The 27,837-nt window shown below is 45.8% G+C and overlaps 1 protein-coding gene and 1 pseudogene across 9 annotated transcripts in view; both read left to right on the plus strand.

Annotated features, from left to right (window-relative positions):
• Positions 1-12: 12 nt before the first annotated feature.
• Positions 13-27,837, plus strand: part of GRK4 (G protein-coupled receptor kinase 4) — a 57,957-nt gene continuing 30,132 nt past the window's right edge. The window contains exons 1-5 of one of the 9 annotated variants that reach the window (XM_019711517.2): positions 13-538; positions 6,804-6,899; positions 14,925-15,037; positions 18,735-18,812; positions 26,580-26,686. In XM_019711517.2, the coding sequence (XP_019567076.2) occupies positions 487-538; positions 6,804-6,899; positions 14,925-15,037; positions 18,735-18,812; positions 26,580-26,686 (446 nt within the window). In that variant the 5' untranslated portion in view covers positions 13-486. Of the gene's footprint in view, positions 539-1,360; positions 1,763-6,803; positions 6,900-14,924; positions 15,038-18,734; positions 18,813-26,579; positions 26,687-27,837 lie in introns of those variants that run through there. The other 8 variants (XM_019711519.2, XM_019711513.2, XM_019711518.2 and 5 more) reach the window with 8 other exon arrangements.
• On the plus strand, positions 18,829-26,686 carry LOC141568983 (tubulin alpha-1A chain-like; annotated as a pseudogene).

Genomic DNA, 27,837 nt, shown 5'->3' on the forward strand with positions numbered 1-27,837 from the left:
GGGAGCCGGCCGCGGTGCGAGTAGGCGGCGGCGGCGGCGGCGGCAGGAGCCGTCGCCGCCGGGAGCGGCGGCCGTGCCAGTGAGCCCTTCTCTGGGGCCGGGATCGGCGGAGACTCCGGGCGTCCTGGGAGCTGGGTCCTGAGGGGAGAGTTGGGCGCACGAAACGTGGGGGATGGGGCCAAGAGCCCCGGCCGCGGCGCGGCGGCGGTGACCGCGAAGACCCCCGGCGGCCGCGCTGCCAGCTCGTCTCGCCGCGTCCCCGCTGGAGCCCCGGGCCGGCGCCAGCAGCGGCGCAGGCGGGCCCGGAGGCGGCGGCGCTGGTGTTGGCCGTGGCGGCGGCGGCCGCGGCGGCGCTGCTCTCCCGGGTCCCGTGTGAGGCCCGGCAGGCCGGTGGCGGCCGGCAAGCGATGCGCGGAGGCCCCGCCGCTGCCCCCTGGTGTCCGCGGAGCAGGGCCGCCGCCGCAGTGTGGGCGTCGTCGGCGGTCCATGGAGCTGGAAAACCTCGCGGCCAACTCGCTGCTGCTGAAAGCGCGCCAAGGTCCGTGCTCCGCGGCGCCCGGGCCCCGCGAGGGGAGCCTGCGCTCCGCTCTTGCCGGTCTGAACCTGTGTCCAAGTCCTGCTCTGTCCCCGCCACCGCGGGCCACCGCGTCGGGCGAGCAGTGCCCTGTCCCGAGAGGGAGGCCGCCAGGCCGCCGAGTGCAGCCCGCAGAATAGAACCTTGTTTCGTGGTCGTTCAGGGAGAAAGGAGAGAGTCCCGGGCGAGAACCTCGCGCTAGTGTCTGCAGACTTGCGTTACCGTAGCTGCGTGGGGTGCAGGTTGGACCGCACGGAGGCTTTAAGGCGTGTCGAGTGGGCTTGAGCGCGACGTGGTGACAGATAAACGAGGTAGTGAGAACCCCCCTTCTGTCAGTGAAACGCAGCCGTGGGCCCAGCCTTTGTGCTCCGAGATGCCTGGCGTGGAGTCCTGTCGCGGCGGCGTGTCCGTCGCTTGCCTCCCAGGACACGGGAAAGCTGGCGACAGAGCGGCCCGGCCGGAGTTCTCCGGCGCCGTCCTCGCTCGCGGGCTCGCTCTCCTGCAGGTGGTGACGGAGCAGCTGCCCGCTCTTCGTGCTCTGAGCAGAGTCAGTGCCGGCGCCGGGTGCCCCACCGGCTCGCGCTGCTATCGAGACTGCGGCGAGTAATTTTGCGCAGTCGTGGGGGCTCGGTACCGTCCTGGGCGCAGGTGTCGGCAAAATGGTGCCCTTTGCGACAGGGATGCTGTGCAGCAGTGTCCGCAGCTTCGCCGTGTGGTTGGAGGAGTGGCCGCGTTCGGGGGGGGGGGGGGGGGAGAAGCGAAGCTGGAGCACAGCTGTTCGGGTCGTCGGGGGTGTGTGCTGTTTAAGCTTCCGCCTCCCCGGGGGTGTCCAAGAGCCTTCCCAGAGGAAGACCAGGATTAGGAGGCGTGGTTCCGTGCAGGAGCTTCCGTGTGGAAGTCGCAGTGAGCGCGTAGGGGTCCCGAGCCAGGCGTGCTGAGCGTTCAGTTTGCAACGTGTTTTTGTATGAAGCCTGGGAAGTGGAGACCGCACCTTCTCCATACTTCGGTTGCTGCCTGGAAGGATTGTGAGCAGAAGCGCCGAGGCTGCGTGGGAAGGGAGCCGGGTCTTGCTGTCTGTTAGGCAGAGCCCTCCGAGGCTGTGTTTCCGCGGGGCATTTGATTGCCCGGTGCCTCTCACTGCCAACTCCAAGTCGGTGGTAGAAGTGAATCGTCCTCGGGGGAAATCAGGTATGACCCAGCCTAAGCCTGTTTTCTTTCCTCTCCACCTTCATATCTGGGTGTAATGTGCAGAAAAGGGAGTATTGTGGATAAAGCTGTAGAGATTACTAACGAGGTAGCGAATAAGTGCTTTACAAATGTTAAATAACATAAGCGACTGTTTGCTGCCCTAATGCCTAGGACCACAGCCATAGTCCCAAGAGTTTTCATTTTTGTTCCCTCAAGTATTAACTCATGGTGTTGTGATTCTTCTGCGGTCTGCCCCCAGGCAGTAGGGTTCACTCCGGAGCTCAAAGAGTCGTTGTGTCAGCGTGGTTAATGCTTAGAGGAGTTGGGAATGAAATATCAGAAAGATAGGAATATATGCTGACTGTTATAATTCAGGGCTGTTTTCCCAAGTTGAAAACTATTCGTTTATTTGCTGTAGAGGCTTATTGAGTATTTCCCAGGAAGTGCCTTCTTGGACACATGTCTGTTCATGGCTAGTTCCTCGTTGGTTTCTCTGGCTCGAGTATTAGAAAATTAATTTTGAAATGAGTGGACATAGAAGGGTATTTATTGGGGGTATAGCAGGGTATATGTTGGCTCCGGGAATTGCAGGGTTGCTTTATTACTATTAGTGAGCCCAGTCATTTTCTAGATTTATTTCAAATAAAGTCAATCTGTCTCTTTTTGGTCTCAAACAGATTTGTTAGTCTTTCGCCCTTTCAGGAATGTTGGCAGATGATGCTGCGTTGGAAAAGTTTCATGTGTGTCAATATGCTAAGGCACATTCTAAGGAAGTAGGAAAGAATCATATTGCTCACAAACTAAAACAAAAAATCACTGCTATTTAAAAAAATTTAGGATTTTTTTGTGTATTTCATTTATTAAACATTTTATGATCTTCAGTTGCTTTAAATGATAATCTTAATTATTTCACATACTTCTGAGGAGACTTTAACCCCATTTTATCTCTTGGAAAAATTGACAGCATAAATGCAGAGGGAAGAATGTATGCTGTGTCCTTTTAATCGGATTTTGGTGCCAAAAAATGTACACATTTTAAGATATGTTATCTATGTATTTTTGAAGTCGAATTATGTAGCAATGTGTAATCAAGTGAATGCTAGCGTTGTTCATTGTATTACAATTTTAGTACAGATTTTTCCTTTCTTAAAATGTGTATACATGTTTTTGGCGCCCCCTGTATACAGCAGTTCCGTTTTGATTTCAGGTTGCAGTGTTGATGAGCAGCTTGCTTAGCACCTGAAGCATAGTTAATGCACCTGTTATCATGACTGCTCTCTTGCTGAGGCTTCCTCCCCAGCATTTTTGGTTGCAGGGAGTTTCTAGAAGTAGCTTATAAACCCTTTGATTGCAGAGGGTAGATAGTAGTCAACATTTTTGTTTCCTTCGTTGCACTTAATTTGCTCCCACCCCCAAGAGCCACCTGATGCATTTTTGTTGTGTAAATGAACAACCTCTGTGTTCATCGGCACACATTCTTGTGTGCTTACAATTCCAACATAGTGTGCAGCCGGCCTTCTTGCTTTTTTTCTTGTTCGGTTCTTTCTATTCTTCAGTGTCCAGTTAACCTTCTTCTTTTCTTCTTTGTAGCTTTCTTCCAGTTTGGAGATGCTCTGCCCTCTGGGAATTGGGAATTTGGGTTCTTAACGCAGCATGGTCAATGATTCTCAGGCTAAGTTGAATCTGTGTAAGGGCAGGGCATAGCTCTGACCTCTATTTTTATCCCTTTCGGTGCTGGCCATGTAATTGGCACTTAGTAAACAATTGGAGATTAAGGGGCAATTTGTTATTTTGTTAAAGTCAAGAAAAAGGTGAAATATGCATATATATGTATGAAGATGTACTCTTAGTACAAACCCACCAGTGCATCATGGCCCCACTTCTCCAGTGGGATTGCTAGGATTCAAATCCCAGCCTCTGTTTTCTGGCTGTAACGCTCCGGACAAATAATTTCACATATCTGTGCCGTGGTTTTCTCACCTATAAAATTAGGATTATAGCAAGAGCATAGCAACAGCATGTCCCATAGGGTTATGGGAGGATTCAGTGAGGGGAGACTTGTGACACTTCTAGAAAAGTATCTGCTTACGGTCAGTGTTCATAGGGCTGCTTCTGGCCCTCAGCATCACCTTTTCTGACATTTTGGGAGTTTTGGGTTTCTACTATTTTCATTTCACAGCCTGCCTTATTTTCTAATTTGTTTATGGCAAATATTTTAAATGTTCCTGCATTTAAAAAAATGCTTTGGTTATACCTTATTGCTTCTCAGTAACAGTAACAGGCCAGCTGGGTTCCTGGAGGTGGGCAGATCTGAGTTTGCATATGGGCTGTGGTCCTACCATCATTGTGTGACGGTGAACAAGTTATTTAACCTTTTGCTTCAGTCCTTGCTCTGAGAAAAGGGACCAGTAATAGTGTTTACATCACAGGGGGATGATTGAATGAGTCAGCACATGAGAAGCTCCTAGAAAGGTACCGGCACGGAATACACTTAATAAATCTTAACTCACTCCTCCTCCTCTTAGCCCTTGATGATTTCGTGTCTGCCTGTGCCCCATTCCCTGGAGTCAGCATCTCCAGTTTTTTCAGGTCGACTCAAAGTTAGCAAACGTTCCTTGGTGTCTGCTGTGTGCCGTGCACTGCACTGCTCGTGGTGTGTGGGCACCGGGAGGGCCGTTTCTTATCCCCTCAGTTACTTGTTTGCATGCTGGCGACACCAGGAAAAGGTTAATGCACCTAGAATCGGCCCTGATTGAGATTTAATGGGGATGCTTCAAGGAACTCAGGGCCAGGAGAGGAAGGCATGCTTGCATCCCCCTGGGAAAGGCAGGAGGGCCTGCACCCCCCTGAGAAAGGCAGGAGGGCCTGCACCCCCCTGGGAAAGGCAGGGCAGGGCCTGCATCCCCCTGGGAAAGGCAGGGAAGGGCTTGCATCCCTGTGGGAAAGGCTGGGGCAGGGCCTGCATCCCCGTGGGAAAGGCTGGGGCAGGGTCTTAAATCCCCTGGGAAAGGCAGGAGGGCCTGCACCCCCCTGGGAAAGGCAGGGCAGGGCTTGCATCCCTGTGGGAAAGGCAGGAGGGCCTGCACCCCCCTGGGAAAGGCAGGAGGGCCTGCACCCCCCTGGGAAAGGCAGGGCAGGGCCTGCATCCCCCTGGGAAAGGCAGGGAAGGGCTTGCATCCCCGTGGGAAAGGCTGGGGCAGGGTCTTAAATCCCCTGGGAAAGGCAGGAGGGCCTGCACCCCCCTGGGAAAGGCAGGGCAGGCTTGGTGGAGATGGTTCTGCTTGAGCCCAGCAGAGGTTCGCCTAGATTAAGAAGGCCAGAGCCACAGGCCCGGCACCTGAGATTCCTGGGACCTGCACTGGCGTCCTTTGGGCTTTAGTAAATAGTGTAGCTTGAACATAGTACGTCTGTGGCGTGATGGTAGGCAGGGCTGCCCTTTGTTCTCACTTCATCCTCCGACTCTGGGAGACCTTCGAGGGCTACAAGCAACGGAGCAGTGAGCTTATATTTGCGTTTTAGGAAGATGACCCTGGGAGACTGTGGCACAGGGTCCGGAAGGGCAGACCGGAGCAGGAAGGCCAATTAGGGGAGAGGTTGAGGAACGTGATGGCCCTGGGGTGAGAGGACAGTAGAGCAGGCAAGGAGAGGAGGGCTCGGGGCTGCCTTTGAAGGCAGGACTGGCCACCGTGACTCTTCAGTGTGTGCCCAGTGCCTGGACAGTGCCCAGCACACAGGACTTTGGCAGCAGATGCCTTCTGAATGGATGAATGAGGCACTCAGAGGGTAGGGTAGGTAATGCCCCCGTTTCCTGTTTCATTGGCCTGGTGGATGGTAGTTTGGTAACGGGCTTCATCATATGGAAAGAGGACTGGATTTGACGGGGAAGGTGATAAGTCTACTTTGAGCTGTTGAACTTGAGGTGCCCTGGGACATCCGGGGAGTGGGCCATAAGTCCACAGCTCATGATCTCGGTTGAAATGGGGGGAGTAGAGGAGCAAAAAGGCCAAGGAAGAAACTGTTGCATCTTTGATCCCGTCTATTTGCAGACTGCTATCCAATCCGTATCTCTAGCCAAGCCTTCTCTCCTCAGTTGGTAAGTCTGTCCATCTCCCAGAGGTCTTCCTCTCACACTTTTCCAAACTGAATATTTACGACAGAGCTCATCATTTCCTGGTGAAACATGGCTTTCCTCCTGAAGTACCTGCTACTCTTCCCAGTAGTTCCACAGTTTTTTAGTCTGCAGCCAAAGCGGTGATGTTTTTTCTTGGATAAAATTCAGTAGGTTTCAGCTCCTCAGAATGCTTAAAATGGAAGCTTCTAATTTCTTCACATTAAAAACATTTTTTTAAAGGTACGTACTTGTTTACAGCGATCTTTCTGAAATATTACCTAACACCTTTTTTCTTCGCACTTGTCTCGCTGGGGACGCTCTCCTCCCAGACGTTCCCGAGACTCGCTCCCTCTGGTCCTTCAGCTCTCTGCCTCAGCGTGACCCTCCAGGGAGGCCTCTGATCCCGCCTCAGCCTAGCATGTACCCTCCACCTTGTTCTGGCTTGATTTTGTTTCATTTTGTTTATCACTATACAATGGCTATTTTTTTTCTTATCACTTCCCTTTAACCGATTTTTTAATCTCTGTCCCATACTAGTGGGGAGGGGAGAGACTTTGTCTTTTTTACCATTGTATTTCCTGCATTTTGAAGGTGTTTGGATACATAGTAAGTGCTCAATAAATATTTGTTGAACCGCCCGGTATGATATGTAATATGAGGTTCGGTATACAAATTTTGAAACTTAGGCTCCGTGGGGCTCCTTACAGAAGGTCAAGATTATGTGGTTTCTAAATGACAGTCAGTGACTGTATTACTTGGGAGTTTTATTTTTCATCAGGCTGCCTTCCAGATAAGACAAATTATTATAAGCTTGTATATTCCCTCGTCACAGGTACCCAAATACTCAGAAAGAACACATTAGTGGAAGTTATTGTTATAATTGGATATTTCTGACCATTTAAAAAAATGCCTTTTTCCCCCCAAATTTAGGAGGATATGGCAAAAAAAGTGGTCGTAGTAAAAGATGGAGGGAGATGCTGAAGCTGCCCCCTGTTAGCCAGTGCAGCGAGCTTAGACACTCCATTGGTGAGTAAGTAGTGCCTGCTGTGTGTGGAGGTACGTCTGGCATTGGACCGCTTGTTAGATGCTATTCTTTCTGAGTTCCTTATTTGTTTCCAAAATTATATAATAGAGTCTCCTTATATCTTCAGGATTCTTCCCAGGAAACAACCTGTAGGTTTTCTACTATAAGTTACAAAGTATATAGCTATAGCTACAGAAGTGAACACTTTTTACCCTTCTCTGTCTTTTTCCAGACAGTTCTTTATGCGTATGGACAAAAATTATTGATGTTAAATAACTTCGGAAAGGATTAGTCAGACAGATAAAAATATGATATGTCAGTATAATGGAATACTGTGCAGCTGTAAAGAATGAGAGTTAGCAACAGGTCCTGATGGGAGCACAGGAAGTCAGAGACAGGACCGTGTTTGCAGGGTGATCATGATTGTATTTTTCTTTTTTTTATTAGTTTTAGGTGTACAAAGCAATGTAATAGTTAGACATTTACACCCTTATGATTGTATTTCTTAAAGGATATGATTTCCAGTTCAAAGGGTATGTGCATTGAACATTTTGGTGGTGTCAAATTACCCTCCAAAAAGGTTGTATTGATTTACTTTCCTGCCATCAGTATGGGACAAGCTCTTTGCCTGTGATCTTGTTAACACTGGCTGTTACCAATAGTTCTCCCCCCCTTTTTTCACCCCCCACTCCGGTTTAAGCCATTGTTTCTTAATCTAGTGTAGGACGCAGCTCCCTGGCCCACGCTGGTATTATGAGCCCTGTGCTCCCCCGGGCTTGAGGCAGTCGGTCGCCAGTCGTCGGTCGGCTGCTCACGGCAGCTCTGGATGGCTGCCGGCCACTCACGCTGGCTGCCGGCCACTCATGGCAGCACACGGTAGCCCACGGCAGCACACAGCAGCTCTCGGCAGCTCACTCCAACCTCCAACTGCTCACAGCAGCCCAGCTCCAGGGAGAGCCGTCGTCCACAGTCTTAGCTGTAGAGGGCGCAGCTCACTCGCCCATGTGGGAATTGAACCAGTGACCTGGGCGTTAGGAGCCGGCGCTCCAACCACCTGAGCCACTGGGCTGGCCCTGGTATTTTTAATAAAGATAAGTAGACTGTAATCTGAAAAATGGTCTCTTAATTATGGATAAGGTTGAACATTTTTATCAAGCTTTTTGCATTTTTGCTTTTTTCTAATTCATTTGTAAAAGCTATATATGAAGGGAGTTTATCTTTTTATATTTGATGTGAATATATTTTATATTTCTGCCTTTTGGCGTACAGTATTTTCTGCAGAGGTTTAAATTTTTATTTAGACAAATACATCAGTCTTTTGCTTCTGAACTTGGTGTTGTGCTCAGGGAGGACACCTTTACTACAAGATTATTTTTAAGAAATCACTCCATCTTTTCTTTAGTACTTTTATAGTTCCTTTTTAAGAAAGTTTAAATGTTTTAACTATCAAAATTAATTTCAGACTGTATAAAGCGGGAGGTAGTGTTTTCCCCCCAAAGACCTATCCAGTTTTAACCTCATTATGTTTGTAAAATAGCAGCTTTCTTGAGATATAATTAATATGCCATACAATTTACCTCTTTAAAGTGTACAATTCAGTGTTTTTTAATATAGTCAGAGTTGTGCAACCATCACCACAATCAATTTACAACATTTTCATCACCTCAAAAAAAAAAAAAAAAAAAAAAAGCATACCCACTGGCAGTTACTCCCCATTCCCTCTGCCAACCTTCAGCCACAGACAACCACCAGCTACCCTCTTTGGATTTGCCGATTCTGGACATTTTATATAAATGGGAATCACACACTATGTAATCTTTTATAACGCTTCTTTCACCTAACAGTGTTTTCAAGGTTCATCCATGTTGTAGCATGCATCTGTTCTTATTCACTTTTGTTGGCAAACATTCCATTGTATGGATATATTGCACTTTATTTACCATTTATCAGTTGATAGACATTGAATTGTTTTCATTTTTTTTGTTTATTATGAATAATACTGCTACAAACACTCATGTACAATTTTTTTATTGTGGTGAAATATACCTAACCAAAATGACAATTTTAACCATTTTTAAGCATAAAGTTCAGTGGCATTAATTTGGATATTGTGTGCATACACTACATTATGTTTACCAATTCATTTGTTGGTGGACATTTGAGTTGTTTCCATGTTTTGGCTACTGTGAATAATGCTGCTAAGAACATTGATGTACAAATGTTTTGAGTCCCTGCTTTCAATTCTTTTGTGCGTATACCCAGAATTGGAATTGCTGGATCATATGGTAATTCTGTGTTTAACTCTTTGAGGAACTGCAGGCTGTTTTCCAAGTGGCTGCACCATTTTGCATTCCCACCAGCAAAGTATGAGGATTCCCATGTCTATAATCCTTGCCAACACTTTTTTATTCCCCTTCCTGTTCTTATTCTGGCCATGCCGGTGCGTGTCAAGTGGTAGCTCGCTGTGTTTTAGTTTGTATTTCCCAGTAGCTGATGATGACGAGCATCTTTCCTGTGCTTCCAGCCATTTGTGTGTTTTCTTGGACAAATGTCTGTTCAAATCCTTTGTCCAGTTTTTAATTGGATTGTTTGTCTTTTCATTGTTGAAATGTAAGCATTCTTTATATATTCTGGTTACTAGATCCTTATCAGGTACGATATTTTATTTCCAAGTATTTTCTCTCTTTTTGTGATTTTCTTTCACTTTCTTAATGATGTCCTTTGAGGAACACAGATTTTTATTCTGACGAAGTCCAGTTGATCTATTTTCTCTTTTCTTGCTTGTGCTTTTGGTGTCATATATAAGAACACTGCCTGATCCAAAGTCACGAGGATTTATACCTATGCTTTTCACTAAGAGTTTTATAGTTTGAGCTCCTGCATGTAGGTGTTTGACCCAGTTGAAGTTAATTTTTGTATATGGGGTAAAGTAGGGACTCATTTATTTTAAGGTAGGTGTCTTTTTTTTTTTGCATTGGATATCCAGTTGTTCTAGCACCATTCATTGAAGTGACTTTCACCATTGAATTGGTGGCACCTTTCCCAAAAGTGAGGATTTCTAGACTCTTGTAATATACGTGTGATTGCATTTGGGGCGCACCCAGATCATCTTCCCTCTCAAGATCCTTCACTTAATCATGCCTGCAAAGACTCTCTTTCCAAATAAAGTAACATTTACAGGTCCAGGGATTAGGACCTGATACTTTGGGGGGCCATTATTTAGCCTAGTACAGATGGTAACCCTATGTTTAACTTTTTGAAGAACTGCCAGACTGCTTTCCAAAGCAGCCGCATCATTTTGCATTCCCACCATCAGTGCATGCGATTCCAGTTTCCTCGCAGCCTCGCAGCGCTTGTTATTTTCACCGTAGCCATCCTAGTGGTGTGACTTGCGTTTCCCTAATGGCTAATGACGCTGAGCATTTTTCATGTACTTGTTGGCCTTGCTTCTTCTCGGACCAATTGGTGTTTGATCCATAGTGTTAATAGTAATTTTTTCTGGATGTAGCACAGTGATTAGTATGGAGGTTGATTCCATCCTTTGACATTTGGAAAATTAAAATATTGTAAACTTTTCTTTGGGACTATTTATGCTATCAGATATACTCATAGGATTATATTTTTATGTATATTTTATGTTTGCATATAAATTACCTCAGTATATTTCTAATTCCTTGGGATAGTGTCTTGGTATGTAGAATGAAGTAAATTATACTGTTTATCCCATTAGTTAACTTCCCCCCTAGTTTATGCTCTTTTCTTTTAAAAAATTATTTGTGTTGAGATGAATTGGCATGTGAGTAATATGTTGCGTGGATTTAAGGTGCACACCATTAGTTAACGTCTAAATGTCATCATTTATTTATTTCCGTGTGCCAATCCACTGGGTGTGGTACTGAAATACAATGGTTAAGAAACAGACATGATGTCTGCTCTCACAGAGCTCATGTTCTCTTGGCAGAGAATGTTATAAAATAAGTAATTACAGAAATAAACATAATTACGAACTGTAGTAAGTGCTTTGAAGGAAAAGGTACAGACTGCTGGGTAGGTCAGTACAAGGGCCCCCCCGTGGGATGAAGCGTGTCGATTTCCGGGGACTTAAGAATGGCCCGTCTTCTGGAGTGAAGATGAAGGGAGACAGTGACCCTTGATGAGATGATGGGGGACAACAGGGTGTAGGCCTGGTTAAAGCTTTTCACTTACTAGAGCTATGACAGTGGATGGTGTCAGATTTTTAACAGGAATGATGTAATCTGGTTTACATTTTCAAAGGGTCTCTCAGGCTTCAGTGTGAAAAGTAAGATCAAGAGGGTCAAGAGCCGGGGCAAGAAGGTCGTATGGGAGACTCTTGCCGTTGTCCAGGCGCCAGATGATGGTGGCTTGTGTTGAGATAGTGGTAATGGGCCCGATGACTACGAGAGAGATTTAGGAAGTAGACGCCAGTGAGTTTGCGAGTGGGAGTGAGGGAGTCGAGGGTGTGAGGGAGGACTTCCAGGTCCTGTCCGTGCTCGGAGATGCGGCTCCAGTGTGAGGACCCCGTCCGGATGGATGCCGCACATTTAGAGCTCAGAGAAGGCGGGGCTGTAGTTGGGAATCTGAGGGATACCTGTGTGCAGGTGGCATTTCAGTCATGGGACTGGAAATGGATGACCTCCCTGAGACAGCAGAAGGGGGGAAGTGCCCTCCCCCCACCAAGTTCCAGCACCCCACATCCTGTTCTGGCCCCGTGGAAGTGGGCCCGAAAGCAGCTGCTGAATGGATCTGGAGATGGAGAGAACGGGACGAGCATGGTTCCAGGCAGCTGGGCATGGTCACCAGTGTCAGGTTGAGCAGTCACTGGGTTTCGCCACCAGTTCAAGGTCTTTGTTTCCGTCCTTGGAGGAGTATGTGGCTTCACTTTTGTTAAGTGAGCAAGTGAATGGAGGGGTGACCTTAGCAGGAGGCGTTTCCGTGAGGATGTACAGGTAGAACTTTGTCACTGAATAAAGCAACGTTTCCACCTAGATACCTTCAGAAAATAAACACAACTTTTCATTTATTGTCTCTATAAGTTTATATAGCATTTGATTTGGTGGAATAGTGGGCATTTGGGGGTATTTCTCATTTTCATCCTTTGGTTGTTGTGAATTTGTGCTGGTAGAGAGTCAGTGTGCCATGAAGCTTTGAGTTAGCAGTCTTCCTGGTGCAGGAGTACTGTGGAAATAAGTACAATTAGAGGTGTTCCTGTGAGGTGCCCATAGAAATGCTGCCCAGTCTGAACGTTCCACGTCGTCTCCACGTCGTGCTTCAGGACCGTTGTCCAGAATCTGGAACGGGTCGGTCACTGGCCTGCTGTGCCAGCTGGGTGCCAAGAACCTTCCCCTGTGGGCGAGGGCAGCGTGCCCATCCTCCAGACCTGGCAGGTCTCAGACCGCACGCTCTTGGTTTCACCCTGCTTTGTTCCAAAGCTGTTGCTCCAGAACTGCTCGATTTGAGCCGTTATTTACAAAGCAAACTACCTAACTGGTTTGAAAGTCTTAATTTAGGTACAGCAGGAAGGATGTAAGATTATTTGTATTCTTTTTAAGTCTATGTCCTAAGGCTCAGATACTATCTACATTTCTATCATAACTATAACACCTTTGAGTAAATGATCTCGGTGCAAGCCACGTTTCCTGAAAGATCTTTAAAAACGTAAAGACAGGGTAAGAGCACCTGAACTTTTCTGGAATGAAGAAAAGAAAATTCAGGCAACAGAACACACATCTTTTAAAACCCTACCTAGTACCCTCTGAGACACTGGAGAACCATGTGGAGTGCTAGAGCCACAGAACATGCAGAAGAAGCAATCACAGAACGCGATAGTATTCTTAGAAATTCAAAATACGATTAATGAATAAACATTGTGGGATGGGCTGGGTAATGCTTTGTATGTGCATAAAAGCATGGTGTTGATCTGGATAATAGGAGAGCTCCTAAAACGAATGGCAGAGAGCAAACAGAAAGTACAAGACAATGATGAGATCGAGAAAGATCCGGGAAGTCAAATATTTGTCTAATAGGAATTCAGAGGGGAAGTCCAGGTAAAGTAGAGGTGAGGGAGATACAGATATCTGGCCTTTCCTTTTGAACTTAATATATATAAAATAAATATATAATTTTTATTTTATACATACACACACACACACACAATTTTTCCCAGGCCAAACATCTAAAGACTCTACTGAATTCTCTTTTCTTCTGGTTCAGTTTTCCTCTGTTCTTTTTGGTTTGTTTTTACCTGCTGCTTTTTTCCCTATATCTAGAGATCTGAGATTGTTTATTCAGGTTTATGTAAGGGCTGCATTTGTTCATTCAGCGTTCAGCATGGCTTTCCTTTGTGGTTGCAGAGTTCTGTTTTCTTGGATGTCCTCTCTCCTGAATGCGTTTCTGGCTGGGGGGGAGGGGGTGTACCAATGGGGTGCCATCCAGACAGGGCATGTGTTCCAGCAGCCACACACAGAATTGCTTCTAGTTCCTGTAGCTGTGCTCTGCTTCTCCGTCGGGGGTCCCAGGGTCTGTCCTGGCAGACACCCACTTTCTGTGAAACGGCTTCAGCCTGAGGGAGAAGCCCCTTGGCCAGATGTAGATAGTATCAGGCCCAGGAAAGTCTCCCGTTGCCCAGGAGTGTGGGTGTGGGGGGGCTGCCTGAGGGGCCCCGTTTACCTCTGGGTTTCAGCTGAGGTTCTTCAACTCCAGCCCCATCAGCTGGCTCCCTTCCAGGTTATCCTCAGATTTCTGACTCCCGAGGTGCCCTGTATTCTTTTCCATGTTAGGGTTTCATTCCTTCTGTTGGGGTTTTGTTTTTGTTTTACTTTTTGCTCATTTCAGTAGGAGTCTGGGAGAGAAGGTAGGCAGACCTTTATGCTCCATCTGTTATCCTCACCTGGAAACTGGGAACATTTCTGAACCTTTGACTTTGGGAGGAAAGTATTCAACATTCTCAGCTTTTAAGAAACATCACTTTTTGACTGCCTTATGTCTCTTGTTTTTTAAGTGCAGTCCATGAGTATCCCTAAAATAAAATGTGGCAGCAAAAGTGGACAAAGTGGGTGTTAGAACTTCTGCAAGCCTGTGGCCGATGTTTGTTGAAACAAGCAGTTGTGCACTGGTACCATTGTTTTACCCAAATGTTTATTTATGCCCTTCCCTGTACTTGTCTGCGTGCAAGCTCCGTGATTCAGCACAGAATCATTTAGCTAGCGTTCTAGAGTGAGAGTGATTTGGCATTAATAAACCCTTTAATTGGAGAAATTTGATGTAGCTTGCTTACTTTCATGTAATTCTTCAGCTTTAGAGCCACCTTAGGCGTGTACCTGAGCATAATTATGTTCAAGTTCAGAGTCATTGCTAAAAGAGCAGCTGATTTTCTTGCTCAAGATAAAATAACCTATTTTGAACATGTTTGTTTCATATTCCTCTTGACACTCTGACCACATGTTAGTGCCTTGCTCCCAAAACAATATCTGTTTGGGGTAAGTTAAGGTAAGGTATACAACATAACATTCTACTGAAAAGAAAAAAAAATACAGAGCAGTTAAAAATCATCAAGTGTATGTAATATTTGCAGCTTGTGAATGTGTAGCAAGGTAGCAGAATGGAAAAGAGTTGTTAAAAATCTGAGTGCGTTCTTGCGGAGTATTTCACATACGTGTAATTCGTGCCAAACACAGTCTCTTCCTCCACTGTGATCGTGACTGCTCGGTTCCCTAGGGAGTACTGTTCCCTCTGAGTTTCCTTTCAGAGTGGACCAGCCACCTTTCCAGTCAGGCTTCATACACTTTTCTTTATCAGTTCTTCCAGCTATTTTTGGCTCTTCTTAGGTATTTTTCATATTCATGATAACCCCGTCTAAATTGGTAAGCAAAACAGTCGTTTAAAAAAAAATACTGCATATGCTATTTTTAACTTTCATAGTATCAGGTGAAAACAGTAAGGTTCAGAAAAGCACTTTCTGAATTGTGACGATTACATTTGTTTGTTTCTTACCCCCTGTCTTCACACAGAAAGGGATTATAGCAGTCTCTGCGACAAGCAGCCCATAGGAAGACTTCTCTTCCGGCAATTCTGTGATACAAAACATGACCTAAAGAGGCGCATCGAGTTCCTGGATGCAGTGGTAAGGCTTTATCTCGCTGTTGATCACCTAATGTAGTGCTCTTGAAAATGAAAACTAAGGTGAGGTCTAAGTAAATTAGATCGCGGCAGTGACGCGGGAGTGGGTACACTAGTTGTCCTGAAGCCATGTTGCTGTCTTGGCTCGGAGTCCCTGTGGCCTGAAGTGCTAGCTCGTATAGGATTACCTGTCAGTGTGGGAGAATCACATGCACTTACGGAATCACTTTGAAACTGCTGCTTTAGTTTGTGCGACAGTTGAACACCTAAGAGTATCTGCTTATTGGCAGCTGCCTAAAAAGGATCCTTCCTGCTTTCATGGAGCAGACACTATAAACGTCAAACACTTTAAACCAGAAGCATATAGAAGGAATAAAGTTAGTATGAGAAGGACAGTCACACTGAATGGAATTTACGATGATTTATAACATTTTCTAACGTTCTCATGTATCCTGTTTGATATTTGCTGTGATTTTTCTTATAGGGAAAGAAATTCTCTGTTTCTGCATCTTTATACCTCTCGCAAGTGTAGAAGTTTCAAAACTTGAAATTCAGAAGCAACGTAACAGTAGAAAATTGGTAGAATTTAACAGAAAAATTCTCTCTTAGTTACTGTACCGAGATTATGACACTTCCTTTCTCCATCTTGGCCTGCCCTTGTTATAGCAGCAGTGTATTGACTACTTATTATATGCAAAGTATTACGTCATTGAGTGTTCATTTTTTTTCCTCTGACACAGCTTTTTAAAAATATGTATTTGTAATGTATTCTTTCAGAAGAACATTTGGGGCTCCTGCCTATTTTGTTGGTTGCTTCCTACTCCCTGGAGCTCCCCCAGCCCTTTCTTTCCTGGTACCATAACTAGAATGAGACAAGGCTTTGAGAGTAGGCAGTTAGTTTTTTAAAGCTAGAACTGTAGGGGGTGGAGAATGCCTGCTCAGTCCTGGGTAGCCGGTGGTGTGTCTATGTATTGGGTTCTATTTGCCATGTTGCTATGTTGGAAGAACTTAGGGACCTACAGTTCTTTATTTTAAAAGGTCTGAGCTGCGTTGTTAAAACTATCTTTTAGGTTTAAATCTGATATTGTCGTGATACCTGTGAATTACTAGATGACAGCCAATTGACCGCAGTGACAGGTTTTGTTTTGCTTCTTGACGTAGCTGTGTGGGTTACTGAGTAACACCTGGTTGTGCCATTTGTGCGTATGTGCTCCAGGTTCTCTGAGCTTCCTGGGTGGAGAGATTGCATCTTACTCATTTCCTCTCGTGGCACCTGGCATGGTTGTTTGCTCTGTTTCCTGCTCGCTGTTTGTTGAATGAATGAATGGCATCGCCATCAGTCAGGGTTCAATGAGGGAAACACAATCATTGGGAGATGGATATTAAGAGATTTATTGAAAGGATTTGGCTTACATGATTGTGAGGTCTGATTAGGGAAGTCAGAAATCTGTAGGGCCGACCATCAGGAAGAGCAGGATGGAACTCTCCACAAATGGGGTGAAGCTGCTGTTCTCAGGCAGAAATTTCTTCAAGGAAGCCTCCGCTCTGCCTGTAAGGCCTCTTAGGGGATTGACTCAGGCCTGTCCAGATGATGTAGGATAATCTCCTTACCCAAAGTCAGCTTCAATCATGTGATGTAGACTTTACTCACATCTACAAACCCTCACAGCCACAGCTACATTTGTGTTTGTTGTGAGCGGGACGTGGCTGTCACAGTGGCCGTCTCACACGTTGGTGTCTTTCCACAACGTCAGACTTTATTAGAATAAAGCCGTGCATCCAGCCCTGCTGACTTGGTTTCGCACGGGCATTAGCCGAGGCTCTGGCGGGAGGACAGCCTCCAATAGCCCAGGGAGAGCGGTTCCACACAGGAGGGTCACACAGGTTTGCAGGCAACAGGGTGAGGCGAGGCGAACTGAGTCTAGGAAAGAAGGATGAGAGAGTCCGGAGTCCATCGAGAGTCCTCCGGTGCTGGGGTGCGGAGCGTCGGGCGGCAGGCTGGGCTGGTGACACGGTCAGGAGGCCAGGCTTCAAGCGCCCCGTCTGGGACGAGTGCAGGTGCGCTGTTACTGAGCGAGGAGCCGTCAGTGAGCTCTGATCTTTTATGCTCGAGACTGAGTGCGGTGCCCCCACCTGCAGTCCCTGAGAGCGTCCAGGTGGTCACATTCCACCCTGCATCTGGAACTATCTGGTCAGGACGTTCACTGCCGTTCAGGGGGTGCGGGGGCACGCCTGTCACTCTGGGACTGACATAGCTGTTGGAATGACTAGCGTCCATTCTGTGTTCATAAGTCATGCTCTGTACATTGACTGACTGGAGGTTGTTGCCTGCCAAGTTGGCACATCAACACAGACCATGTCAGAGGGGGCATCTGAGATCTTGCCCCTCGGAACATGTCATCAGTTTGGCTCAAATAAACTCTTATTAAAAAAAAAAAAGACCAGCGCAGAATCACAGTGCTTTCTTTTCCATGAACTGGGTGCCTGCCATGTGGTTTCCAGAAGTCCCAGAACTTAAGTTTAAGGGTTCTTTATGCCAACAGTGTGCTGGTAATTATCATGGTGGCTGCAGTGCCCTTGGACACAGACTGTGAAGCTAGTTCTGACCGGGTGCTCAGCCGCCGGCCTCGGCCCCTGGGCCCGGCCTGGGAAGGATACAGAATGCAGTGCGAGGCTGGGCTCCCACCCACAGGACTTTCTCGTAGAGAACTTTTAACGTGCGCAGTAAACCCACTTCCTCTGGTCTTCATGTCCTCGCTTCTCGCTTCCCCTACTCGTGAAACCAGAGGCTTCGTGGAGGCCTCTCGTGCCTGGGTCACTGTGTCTGTGACATTGTGGAGGAGCTTCTTGAAATCCTTGTATCTAGGCTTTTGTGATCTCTCTTCTGGTTTTCTTTTTCTTTTCTTTCCATTTCTTCTTCCTTGCTTCCCCTTTATAGATGTTTAGCTATTTGAGGCTTCCTATGTGTTCTGGCCTGTGTGGTATTGTCCACTCTTGTGGTCTGTCACCTGACGCCTGTGATGGGTGCCCCCCCCCCCCCCCCAGGCAGCACCAGCAGTGACTTCCTGGGTGTGCTCCACCCTCTCGGGAACTTCTGCGGGGCTGCTGTCTCGAGCCGCCCAAGCTGTTCTAGCCCATTTTGGGGGCCACTTTCCATCGCTGAAAATATAAGACAGCATCATGGATGTGTTGTTCTACTACGTTGTCAACCCTTTCAAAAAACTGGCTTCCCCCCTCATAATTGTTGACTGGCCAAATAATTCTCCAGGGAATCCACCAAAAGTAAATGGTTTATTCGAGAAAAGAAAAAAAGAAACAGAACCACCAAGGAGTGTGAGTACACTCACTGGCCTGTCTCCCGTCCGGCCACCCACGTGGAAAAAGGTCCAGAGCCCAACATGGCTTCCCCCTTTTATTCGCATCCCTTCCCCGGAAGTTACCACAGAAAGTCAAGACTAGAGAGTTAACTAGGGGCCCAGCTCCACCCATAGCCCCCCCAGCTCTATGGCTAAGCATCTTAAAATGTCAGTTCACTTTTATCATAACTATTAGTTTCCCAAAGAAGAGCTGCAGACACTTGATCAGTAGAGCTGCTCTCTGGTTCTAGGGAAACAAGTCTATTCTGTAAGGCAGAGAATTGGAAACATTGCGAGGCCAGTGAAGAGGCGTAACTAACACTTTTCCCTGTCGTCTGCAATCAGGCCGAGTATGAAGTGGCCGCTGATGAAGAGCGAAGAGCTTCTGGAGAGTTGGTTCTAGACACGTTCTTCAGTAATGAGGTGTGTTCTGTTTTCTGGATATAGAAACTTGTGACTAACTTACCTAAGTAAGTGGAGCGCATAGCTGCTTTTACCTAATCGGATAAGCTGTAACAAGCGTGTTCAAACCTTCAGTTTCTTACAAATGTTCCTCTTCTGCATTTTGTTTTGATTCGGTGAGGAAATTAACAATTGAATCTCTTAGAAAATTGATTCAAAGAATTTAAAAGTTTCTATGTTTTCTCAAACAGAATATAGAATTAGAGAATTTTACTTGCCTCTCTTGGACTGAAAATAATATTTTTCTCCTACAAGCTTTTTGATTCACTAGGTTCTTGCAGTTTAGTCCCTGCAATCAGAGCTGTAACTTGCTGCGCTGTATCTGACCTCCTTTTTGTAGTCTGTTAGAAGTGCAAGCCTGGGCAGTTCCCTCCATTATAGGGTTGGAGGAGAACAGTGACAGCTAACATTTAGTGAATGCTGCTTTAAGCCTTGTGCATCTAATTAATAATTTAATGTGCACAACAAACCTAGGAAGTAGGCACATTATTATGTTGATTTTCATAGGATAAGACTGAAAATCAGAGCGGTTACATGACTTGCCAAAGATCACACAGCTAGTCAGTGCTGGAGCCAGGAATTAAATATGTAAAGATTAGAGTCGGGGAATAGTGTGAGAATGAGGCCAAAGTATTCAGATTTTGAGCCTAGCTAACTGAAGATGCCAGCACCATCAAGTAGGGGAAACTCATTGGTACAGAAGATGGAGTGCCAGAGGGAAAGGCCAGTGGACTGTGGGCACAAAGATTACGCACGGCCAGTGGGCAGCAGAGGTAGGCCAGACCCGCAGAGGTTTGACTCCAAAGCCTCCATACCATGGCTCAAGAGATCATTCTTTTCAAGCATGGCTGTTACAACATCTGCGTTATTTGTAGGTGCCCCCAGGACACTTAATTGGAAAAAGTGGAAGAGAAGTTTCGTTTATCTAGTTTTTAAAATCTTTTTTTGTTAACTCCTTTTTCCTTCTTCACCTTTTCTGAAGAAACACTCACATAGCAAGGAAGGTTGTCAAGCAGAAAGACGTAATTTAAAGAGGAACCGTGGCGGATGCAGCGAGGTAGAAGGAGAAGGGAGAGGCAGGCACCCGTGTCTGACTCAGCGATGGTGCGAGGTGTGTGCGCTGCCTGAAGGTGGTGCTGCTGGAAAGCTTTGTTTTTCCCTTTTCTTACCATCAACTGGGGAAACTACACTTGTGCTTTACTTCAGAAGAAATAGTAATGGGTCAAATCATCATTGTAGTTTTTCTTGTCTTTTCTTAAAAAAAAAAAATCTTTCTTTTGCATATTGAAAAGGGAACTCCTTTACTCAAATTTTAACAATCCACAATACCTGAAAGCACGTAAGAGTAAGGCCAGACTGTGTGTATTCAATCTTGCGTTTTTTTATTCTTTTAGAAGGGTAAAGCCCTTTATCCTCAGTCATTCTTAGTTTTATTTTCAGGATTCCCAAATACTGAAATTCAGCCAAAAGTGGTTTACATTAAAAAAATAATAATAATCATGACCAAAACCAAGTGTGATTTATCCCGGGAATGCAAAATTGGTCCAGCATCTGATAATCAATTCATATAATACATCATATTAATACAGGTCAAAAAAACCCCACCAATGTTCTCTTACATGGACCGCCTAAGAGGCGTGCTGTAAGAAGCAGCAGCCTCTTCCTCTCAGCCATCGGCCCGGCAGCCGCAAAGCAGCGACTATGCGTGAGTGCATCTCCGTCCACGTTGGCCAGGCTGGTGTCCAGATCGGCAATCCCTGCTGGGAGCTCCACTGCCTGGAACATGGCATCCAGCCTGATGGCCAGATGCCAGGTGACAAGACCATTGGAGGAGGAGATGACTCCTTCAACACCTCCTTCAGTGAGACAGGCACTGGCAAGCATGTGCCCAGGGCAGTGTTGGTAGATATTGGAACCCACAGTCATTGATGAAGTTTGCACTGGCACCTACCGCCAGCCCTTCCACCCCGAGCAGCTCACCTCAGGCAAGGAAGATGCTGCCAATAAGTATACCCGGGGGCACGACACCGTTGGCAAGGAGACCATTGGCTTTGTCTTGGACCGAGTTCGGAAACTGCCGACCGGTGCACAGGGCTTCAGGGCTTCCTGGTTTTCCGCAGCTTTGGCGGGGGAGCTGGTTCTGGGACACCTCCTGCTGATGGAACGCCTCTCTGTCGGTTATGGCAAGAAATCCAAGCTGGAGTTCTCCGTTTACCCAGCCCCCCGGGTTTCCACCGCTGCAGTTGAGCCCTACAACTCCATCCTCACCACCCACACCACCCTGGAGCACTCTGACTGTGCCTTCGTTGGTGACAATGAGGCCATCTACGACATCTGTCATAGAAACCTCGATATTGAGCTCCCAACCTACACTAACTTGAATAGCTTGATAGGTCAAATTATGTCCTCCATCACCGCTTCCCTCAGATTTGATGGAGCCCTGAATGTTGACCTGACCGAATTCCAGACCAACCTGGTGCCCTATCCCCGCACTGGCTTCCCTCTGGCCACACATGCCCATCATCGCTGCTGAGAAAGCCTCCCACGAGCAGCTTTCTGTAGCAGAGATCACCGATGCGTGCTTTGAGCCAGCCAACCAGATGGGAAATGTGACCCTCGCCACGGTAAATACATGGCTTGCTGCCTGTTGTACCAGGGTGACGTGGTTCCCAAAGATGTCAATGCCGCCATTGCCACCATCAAGACCAAGCGTACCATCCAGTTTGTGGACTGGTGCCTTACTGGCTTCAAAGTTGGCATTAATTACCAGCCTCCCACTGTGGTACCTGGTGGAGACCTGGCCAAAGCACAGTGAGCTGTGTGCCTGCTGAGCAGCACCACAGCTATTGCTGAGGCCTGGGCACGCCTGGGCCACAAGTCTGACCTGATGTATGCCAAGCGTGCCTTTGTTCACTGGTACGTGGGTGAGGGCATGGAGGAAGGGGCGTTCTCTGAGGCCTGACATGGCTGCCCTTGAGAAGGAGTCTGAGGAGGTTGGTGTGGATTCTGTTGAAGGAGAGGGGGAGGAAGGAGAGGAATACTAAAGTTAATGTCACAAAGGTGCTGCTTTTACACAGAAGCTTATTCTGTTTTAAACATTGAAAAGCTGTGGTCTGATCAGTTCATTTGTATGCAGCAGTATATACTCTCATACAATTACTGGCCTATGCTTTAAAACACGATGCTTTGTTACAGACCTAACCTGTCCATTTCTCTGATGGGTTTGAATAAGGTATTCCCTGTCTTAAATGAAAAAAAAACCACACCAAACAAACAAAAAACTCCCACCACATGATCATCTTATTAGAGGCAAGAAAAGCATATGACAAAACCCAAAGACTTTCATAATAAAAGCACCCAACAAATTAGGAATGGAATGGAACTTACTCAACCTGATAAAAGACATACACGAAACACTCACTGCTGACGACATACTTAAATGTGGAAGGTCGGATGCTTTCATCTTACGACCAGAAACAAGACAAGGCTGTTTGCTCTCGTCACTTCTGTTTGGCATTCTAGTCAGGGCAATTAGGCAAGAAAAATAAATAAAAGGTATCTGGATTGAAAAGGAAGAAGTAGAACTGTCTCTTGGCAGATGACACGATCTTGTTGTCTTAGTTCATTTAGGAGGCTATAACAAACTGCACCGCCTTGGTAGCTTATAAACCACAGACATTTATTGCTCACAGTTCTGCAGGCTGGGAAGCCTTAGGATTGGGGTGCCAACAGGGTTGCCTTCTGGGGGCACGCTCTTCCTGCTGTGTGCTCACATGGGGAAGGAGTAATGGCTCCTCTTTTGTAGGCACTAATCTCATTCCTGGGGCTCCGTCCTTGTGAGCTGAGCGCCTCTCAGAGCCCCTACATCCTAATATTGTCACTTCGGGGGTAGGATTTCACCATATGAATTTGGGGGGAGACACATTCGGACCATAGTACTTGTATATAGAAAATCCTGATGGATCCATACATACCTTGGGGGAAGAAAGTGCTAGAGGTAATAAGTGAGTTCATCAAGGTGCAGGCCCTACGAGCACTACCCAAACTTCAGGTGTATTTCTATACACTAGCACTTCAAGTCCAAAGATGAAATTAAGAAAGCAATTCTATTACAGAAGCGTCAAAAAGAATAAAATAGTTGGGAGTAAATGTAACAAAAGAAGTAAAGACTTAAATATGCCGAAAAACTTCAGAACACCATTGAAAGAAATTAACTTAAGTAAGTGGAAAGACATCGCTTGTTCATGGATTAGAGAACTTAATATTGTTAAGATGACAGGACCCCCCAAATTGATGCAGAGTCGTCATAACCCCTAGCCAAATCCCTGCTCTTTTTGCAGAATTAACATGCTGATCTTAGAATTCATGTGCATACTCAATGGACTGGAATTTGAGATAGTGTGGTCCTGACATAGGGCAGTCGTATGGGTCAATCGAATAGAGAGTGTGGAAACAAATTCACACGTTTATATTCAAGTAACTTACAACAAAGGTGCCAGAACAACTCAGTGGGCAAAGAATAGTCTTTCAGTACGTGGTGCTGGGACAACTGGATGTGCACACGCAAAAGAATGAAGCTGGACCTCTACCTCACACATTTCAGACGGGTCAAACAGTTAAATATAAGAGCCAGAACTATAAAACTCTCAGAGGCAATCTCTAAAGTGTAAAGCTTAGGTGTAACTCTTCAGTGTAAATCTTTGTGACCTTGGTTTAGACAGTGGTTTCTTAGGTATGACATCAAAGGGACAGTAACAAAAGAAAAAACTGGGTTTCATCAAAATTAAAAATGTTGTGCTTTAAAGAATGCTATAAAGGAAGTGGAAAGACAGCTTACAGCATGGGAGAAAACAGCTGCAACCCAGCACCTGGTTTGGGCCTGGAATCCAGGATATATAAAGAATTTTTACAATCCAGTGATAAAAAGACAACCCGATTTTTAAAAAATAGTTAAATATGTGTATTTTTTAACACATGAAAATAAGAATGTTTATGCAAAATTAATCTACCTCTCCCTCCCCAACAGTGGTCCAAAACTTGAAAAACAAGGCACTGAGTCATTTGGTAAATTTGCCCTGGCAACTACCTATTCTGAAAAGTAATTCTTGTTCCTTACTTGAAAGCCCCCGCAGAAGTCTGTTCCACCATCGTTATGCTCAGAGCACCAGGCTGGTCATGCTGTACCTTAGCTTGCACACCTTAGCTTGCACACCTTAGCTTGCCTTAGCTCACCTCACATCTCTGTTCATGGAGGGTTATAAGCATTGCATTTCTTTTTTGTGGGAATGAATTTTGATTCATACAAATTTCTATTAACAAGTTCCTGAAAAAAGGATCTCTACTTGGAGTTAATCATCAGTTTTATAGAATTAACCTGCAGTTCAGCTTCATAAAATTAAGAGCTTTGGAGGGGAAATAATGAAAGCTAGTTCTTAAAAATACATATTTTTGAGACAGTTTTGGGTTTTAATGGCTTTATCTTCTGTGAAAATTTTGTCATTTTTCTGTTGGCTCCTATGCCTGGAACAATGTATTTGTGGAATAAACGAATGAACAGATGTCTTTTCCAAAATGGTAAAATGAACGGACCCATCTTCCCAAGGGTAAGACGGCATCTTACCCTTGCCGTGTAGAAAGAAACTGGTCTTGGAAGTCCCGAGGGCCTGGTTCAGTCTTGGCTCTTCCACTCTTTGCTGCGGGCAACGGAACGTTCTGTAGCCTCCTGAGCCACATCTGCTTGCGCGGTAGAAAGGTTTGATGACACAGTGTGCATGTGGAACGGCCTCACTTGTCTTAGGTAGTTTAAATGGCAGCTATTAATCATTGTAAATTATAACAGTATTGTTGTCTTGGGGAGAAATGTGAGCTTTGTCTTGGTGTATTTCTACTAACAGTTCAGCTTCTTCGATGAACTAGCCGCTCTGATTTATAGAAAACACCAAGTTTAGCTGTGGTAACTGGGCTGTACCACAGTGAGAAATCACTCCAGAATGCACTTCTCATTTCTAATGACAAATTAAATGTACAGTTGAGCGTGATCGGGGTTTGTTTTTCAATAAAGCTGAACAATAGTTTTAGGATGGGTTTTCTTTTTCCAGAATTCTCTGGATGAGGGTTAAGGGAATGGGAAACTGACACGTAGGGACGTATTAGTGAGAATATAAAATGGTAGAGCCTTTTTGTAGGGCATTTTTGTATCAACATTTAAATATCAACATTTAAAATGTGTGTATCCTTTGAGCAAGTAGTTGTAGGAATCGTTCCTATGAAAACACATTTGTACAGAGATGTCCATGGCAGTGGTGTTTGCCCTGGAGAAAACTGGCAGCTAGAATGTTTAGTGGGGGCAGATCAACCCAGACTCTGGAAAACCAGGCTGTCATTAAAGAAAATACAGTAGCTCTCTAGTGTCAGCACATACTTAAAAACCTATATAAAACAAGCATACAAACTATACGGATGGCCCCAGCTTACAGCGGTTTGATTTACGAGTTTTTGACTTTACAATGGTGTGACAGCAATATGCATTTAATAGAAACCGTTCTTCGGGTTTTGATGTTTTCCCGGGCTGGTGACATGCAGACTGAGTGATCCTCCTGCGTTGCCGTGTGATCATGAGGGCAAACAACCAATACTCTCCAGTGTGCTGTGTTGCCAGCATCTTTTGGGTAGTGTGCTTTGTATTTCCGCATCCCATCATGTCTACAAATGCCCGTCTGTGTCTCCTGCTTCTGGGGAGAAGAGGAAGGCAGTTACTCTCGAGGTGCAACTCAAGATCATTGCCCAACTGTGGGCTCATGGCCGTGTCCTGAGCACGTTTAAGGTCGGCGAGGCTGAGCTGTGAGGTTTGGTAGGTCAGATGTAGTCAGTGCATTTTCGACCTATGATATTTTCAACTTAGGATGGGTTTGCTGGGACGTAACCCCATTGTAAGTTGAGGAGCATCTGTACATAATTTTTATTCCATTTATATGTGGAAAAAGTGTGTATTCCTGAAGATTTGCAGGTGTGTGTGTTTGCGTTTTTAATTGTAAGAAAAATATACCATAAAATTTGTCATCTTAACCATTTGTAGGTGTCCAGCTTAGTGGCACTAAATACACTCACTGTGTTGTACATCCATCCACGCCGTCATCTCCAGAACTTCATCTTACAAAACGGAAACTCTGTCCCCATGACAACAACCCACCATCCCCACCCCAGTCCCTGGCACCCACCGTTCTTTCTGTCTCTGAATCTAAGTGCTCTGGGGATGTTATATAAGTGGAATCACACAGAATTTGTCCTTTTGTGTCTGGCTTATTTCAAGTGGCGTATTATCCTCCAGGTCCATCCCTGTTGTAGCAGGTGTCAGGATTTCTTTCCTTCTTAAGGCTGAAGAATATATTCCATTGAACGGATGGACTACATTTAGTTTATCCATTCATCTGATGATGTGCACTTGGGCTGCTCCCACCTTTGGCTGTTGTGAGTCGTGCTGCTGTGAACTTGGGGGTACAGTATCTCTTGGAGACCCTGTTTCCCAGTCTGTGTTGATGTGCACAGGGAAAGATAGACAACACTGAACCCCGGAAAATGATACGGGGCTGAGTGAAGGTGGGGCTTTGACCTGTTATTTCATGCACTTTCTGTTTTGTTTCTTTCCAATAAACATTAGGCGTTGTTCACAGCTGGTAAACTACAGAATCACTAACTGTTCTGTGTTTGGTTTGTGCCACATGCATGCAGGGTTTGGTGGTTCTTTTACCAGAAGTGCCTCCACGTGTGCTGAGAGAATGTAAACTGAGGCTGAAGGAGGAAGACCCTCCCAAAGAAGCCTTCGAGGCCTGCGTGAGGTGAGTGGTCCGCCCAGCCTGCGTCTGTGTAGCTCAGACATTTGTAACATAACTAAAGAGCCGTAATCACTGGCACTGTTTGATCTCGAATAACTTTAATTTTACTGTTATGATTAAGGTTTAATTATAGATACATTTGAAGGAATTTTAGATTAGAAATAAAAAGAACTCGATACTTGTTTGATGATAATTGTTTAAATAATGTCAATTATTTAAATTATAACATGATATCTATGGGTTAATTCCTATGTCTTTTCCACAACAAATAGAGGTGATTTTGAATTTTACTTAGAGAAAGTAAATTAAAACTAGTTAGGGTTTCTTTTTTGATAGCTACTAATTATAAGCAATATTTTTTGTTATCGTTGTTGCTTTTACTGTGCATGTTACATGATTCCCTTTCTGGTGTGCAGCCTGGGTGGGGCCCATGGGGGCTTCTCGGCATGACATAGTTCTTATCTGAGGCCTTTCCGAGTCAGGATGGTGGCTTTCTCTAGGGAGAGACAGATAAGGCGCAGTCATTACACACCCACAAGTGACACACTGGGTGGCTCCCATCGTGGACCGCTTGGCTGGCTCCGGGCCCTCTCTGCTTGTGTCTAGTGTGAAGAGGTTCCCGTAACATGGTTTCTTAGATCCAGGCACTTGCTGAAAACTTCTTATCTCCAGACCTTTGCCACATGGACAGGAAAGTTCTCAGCAGAACACTTTGGCTAAATTCAGCTTCCTTACGTACACAGGAAGAAAGAATGGTTTCTGAAGTGACCTGGTCCAAAACATTAGTCCTTTGTATGTTTGTGCAAGCCGTTGGCATCACTTGGTCACTCGTTGAGCTGATGTCTGTTGAGGCCCACCCTGGGTCAGGACCTGGATGGTCCTGAGGCTGCCGCAACAAAGCCCCACAAATCAGGCGGCATCAAACGACAGGCAGGGATGGTCTCAGGGTCTGGCATCTGCAAGTCTGAAGTCAAGGTGGCAGCAGGTGATACGGTCGCAGAACGGCCAGGAGGGGGCCTTCCTGCCTCTTCCAGGTCCCTGTGGTGGCTGGTTTTCCTCAGTTGTCCTTAGCTTGTAGCTGCAGCATTTCAGTCTGCGTCTGTCGTCACATGGCCGTCTGCGTGCCTCTAGCTCTGTTTCCTCCTCTTAGAGGG

The sequence above is a fragment of the Rhinolophus sinicus genome, linkage group LG02 (assembly GCF_036562045.2).
Source record: "Rhinolophus sinicus isolate RSC01 linkage group LG02, ASM3656204v1, whole genome shotgun sequence".
NCBI classification, from domain to species: Eukaryota; Metazoa; Chordata; class Mammalia; order Chiroptera; family Rhinolophidae; genus Rhinolophus; species Rhinolophus sinicus.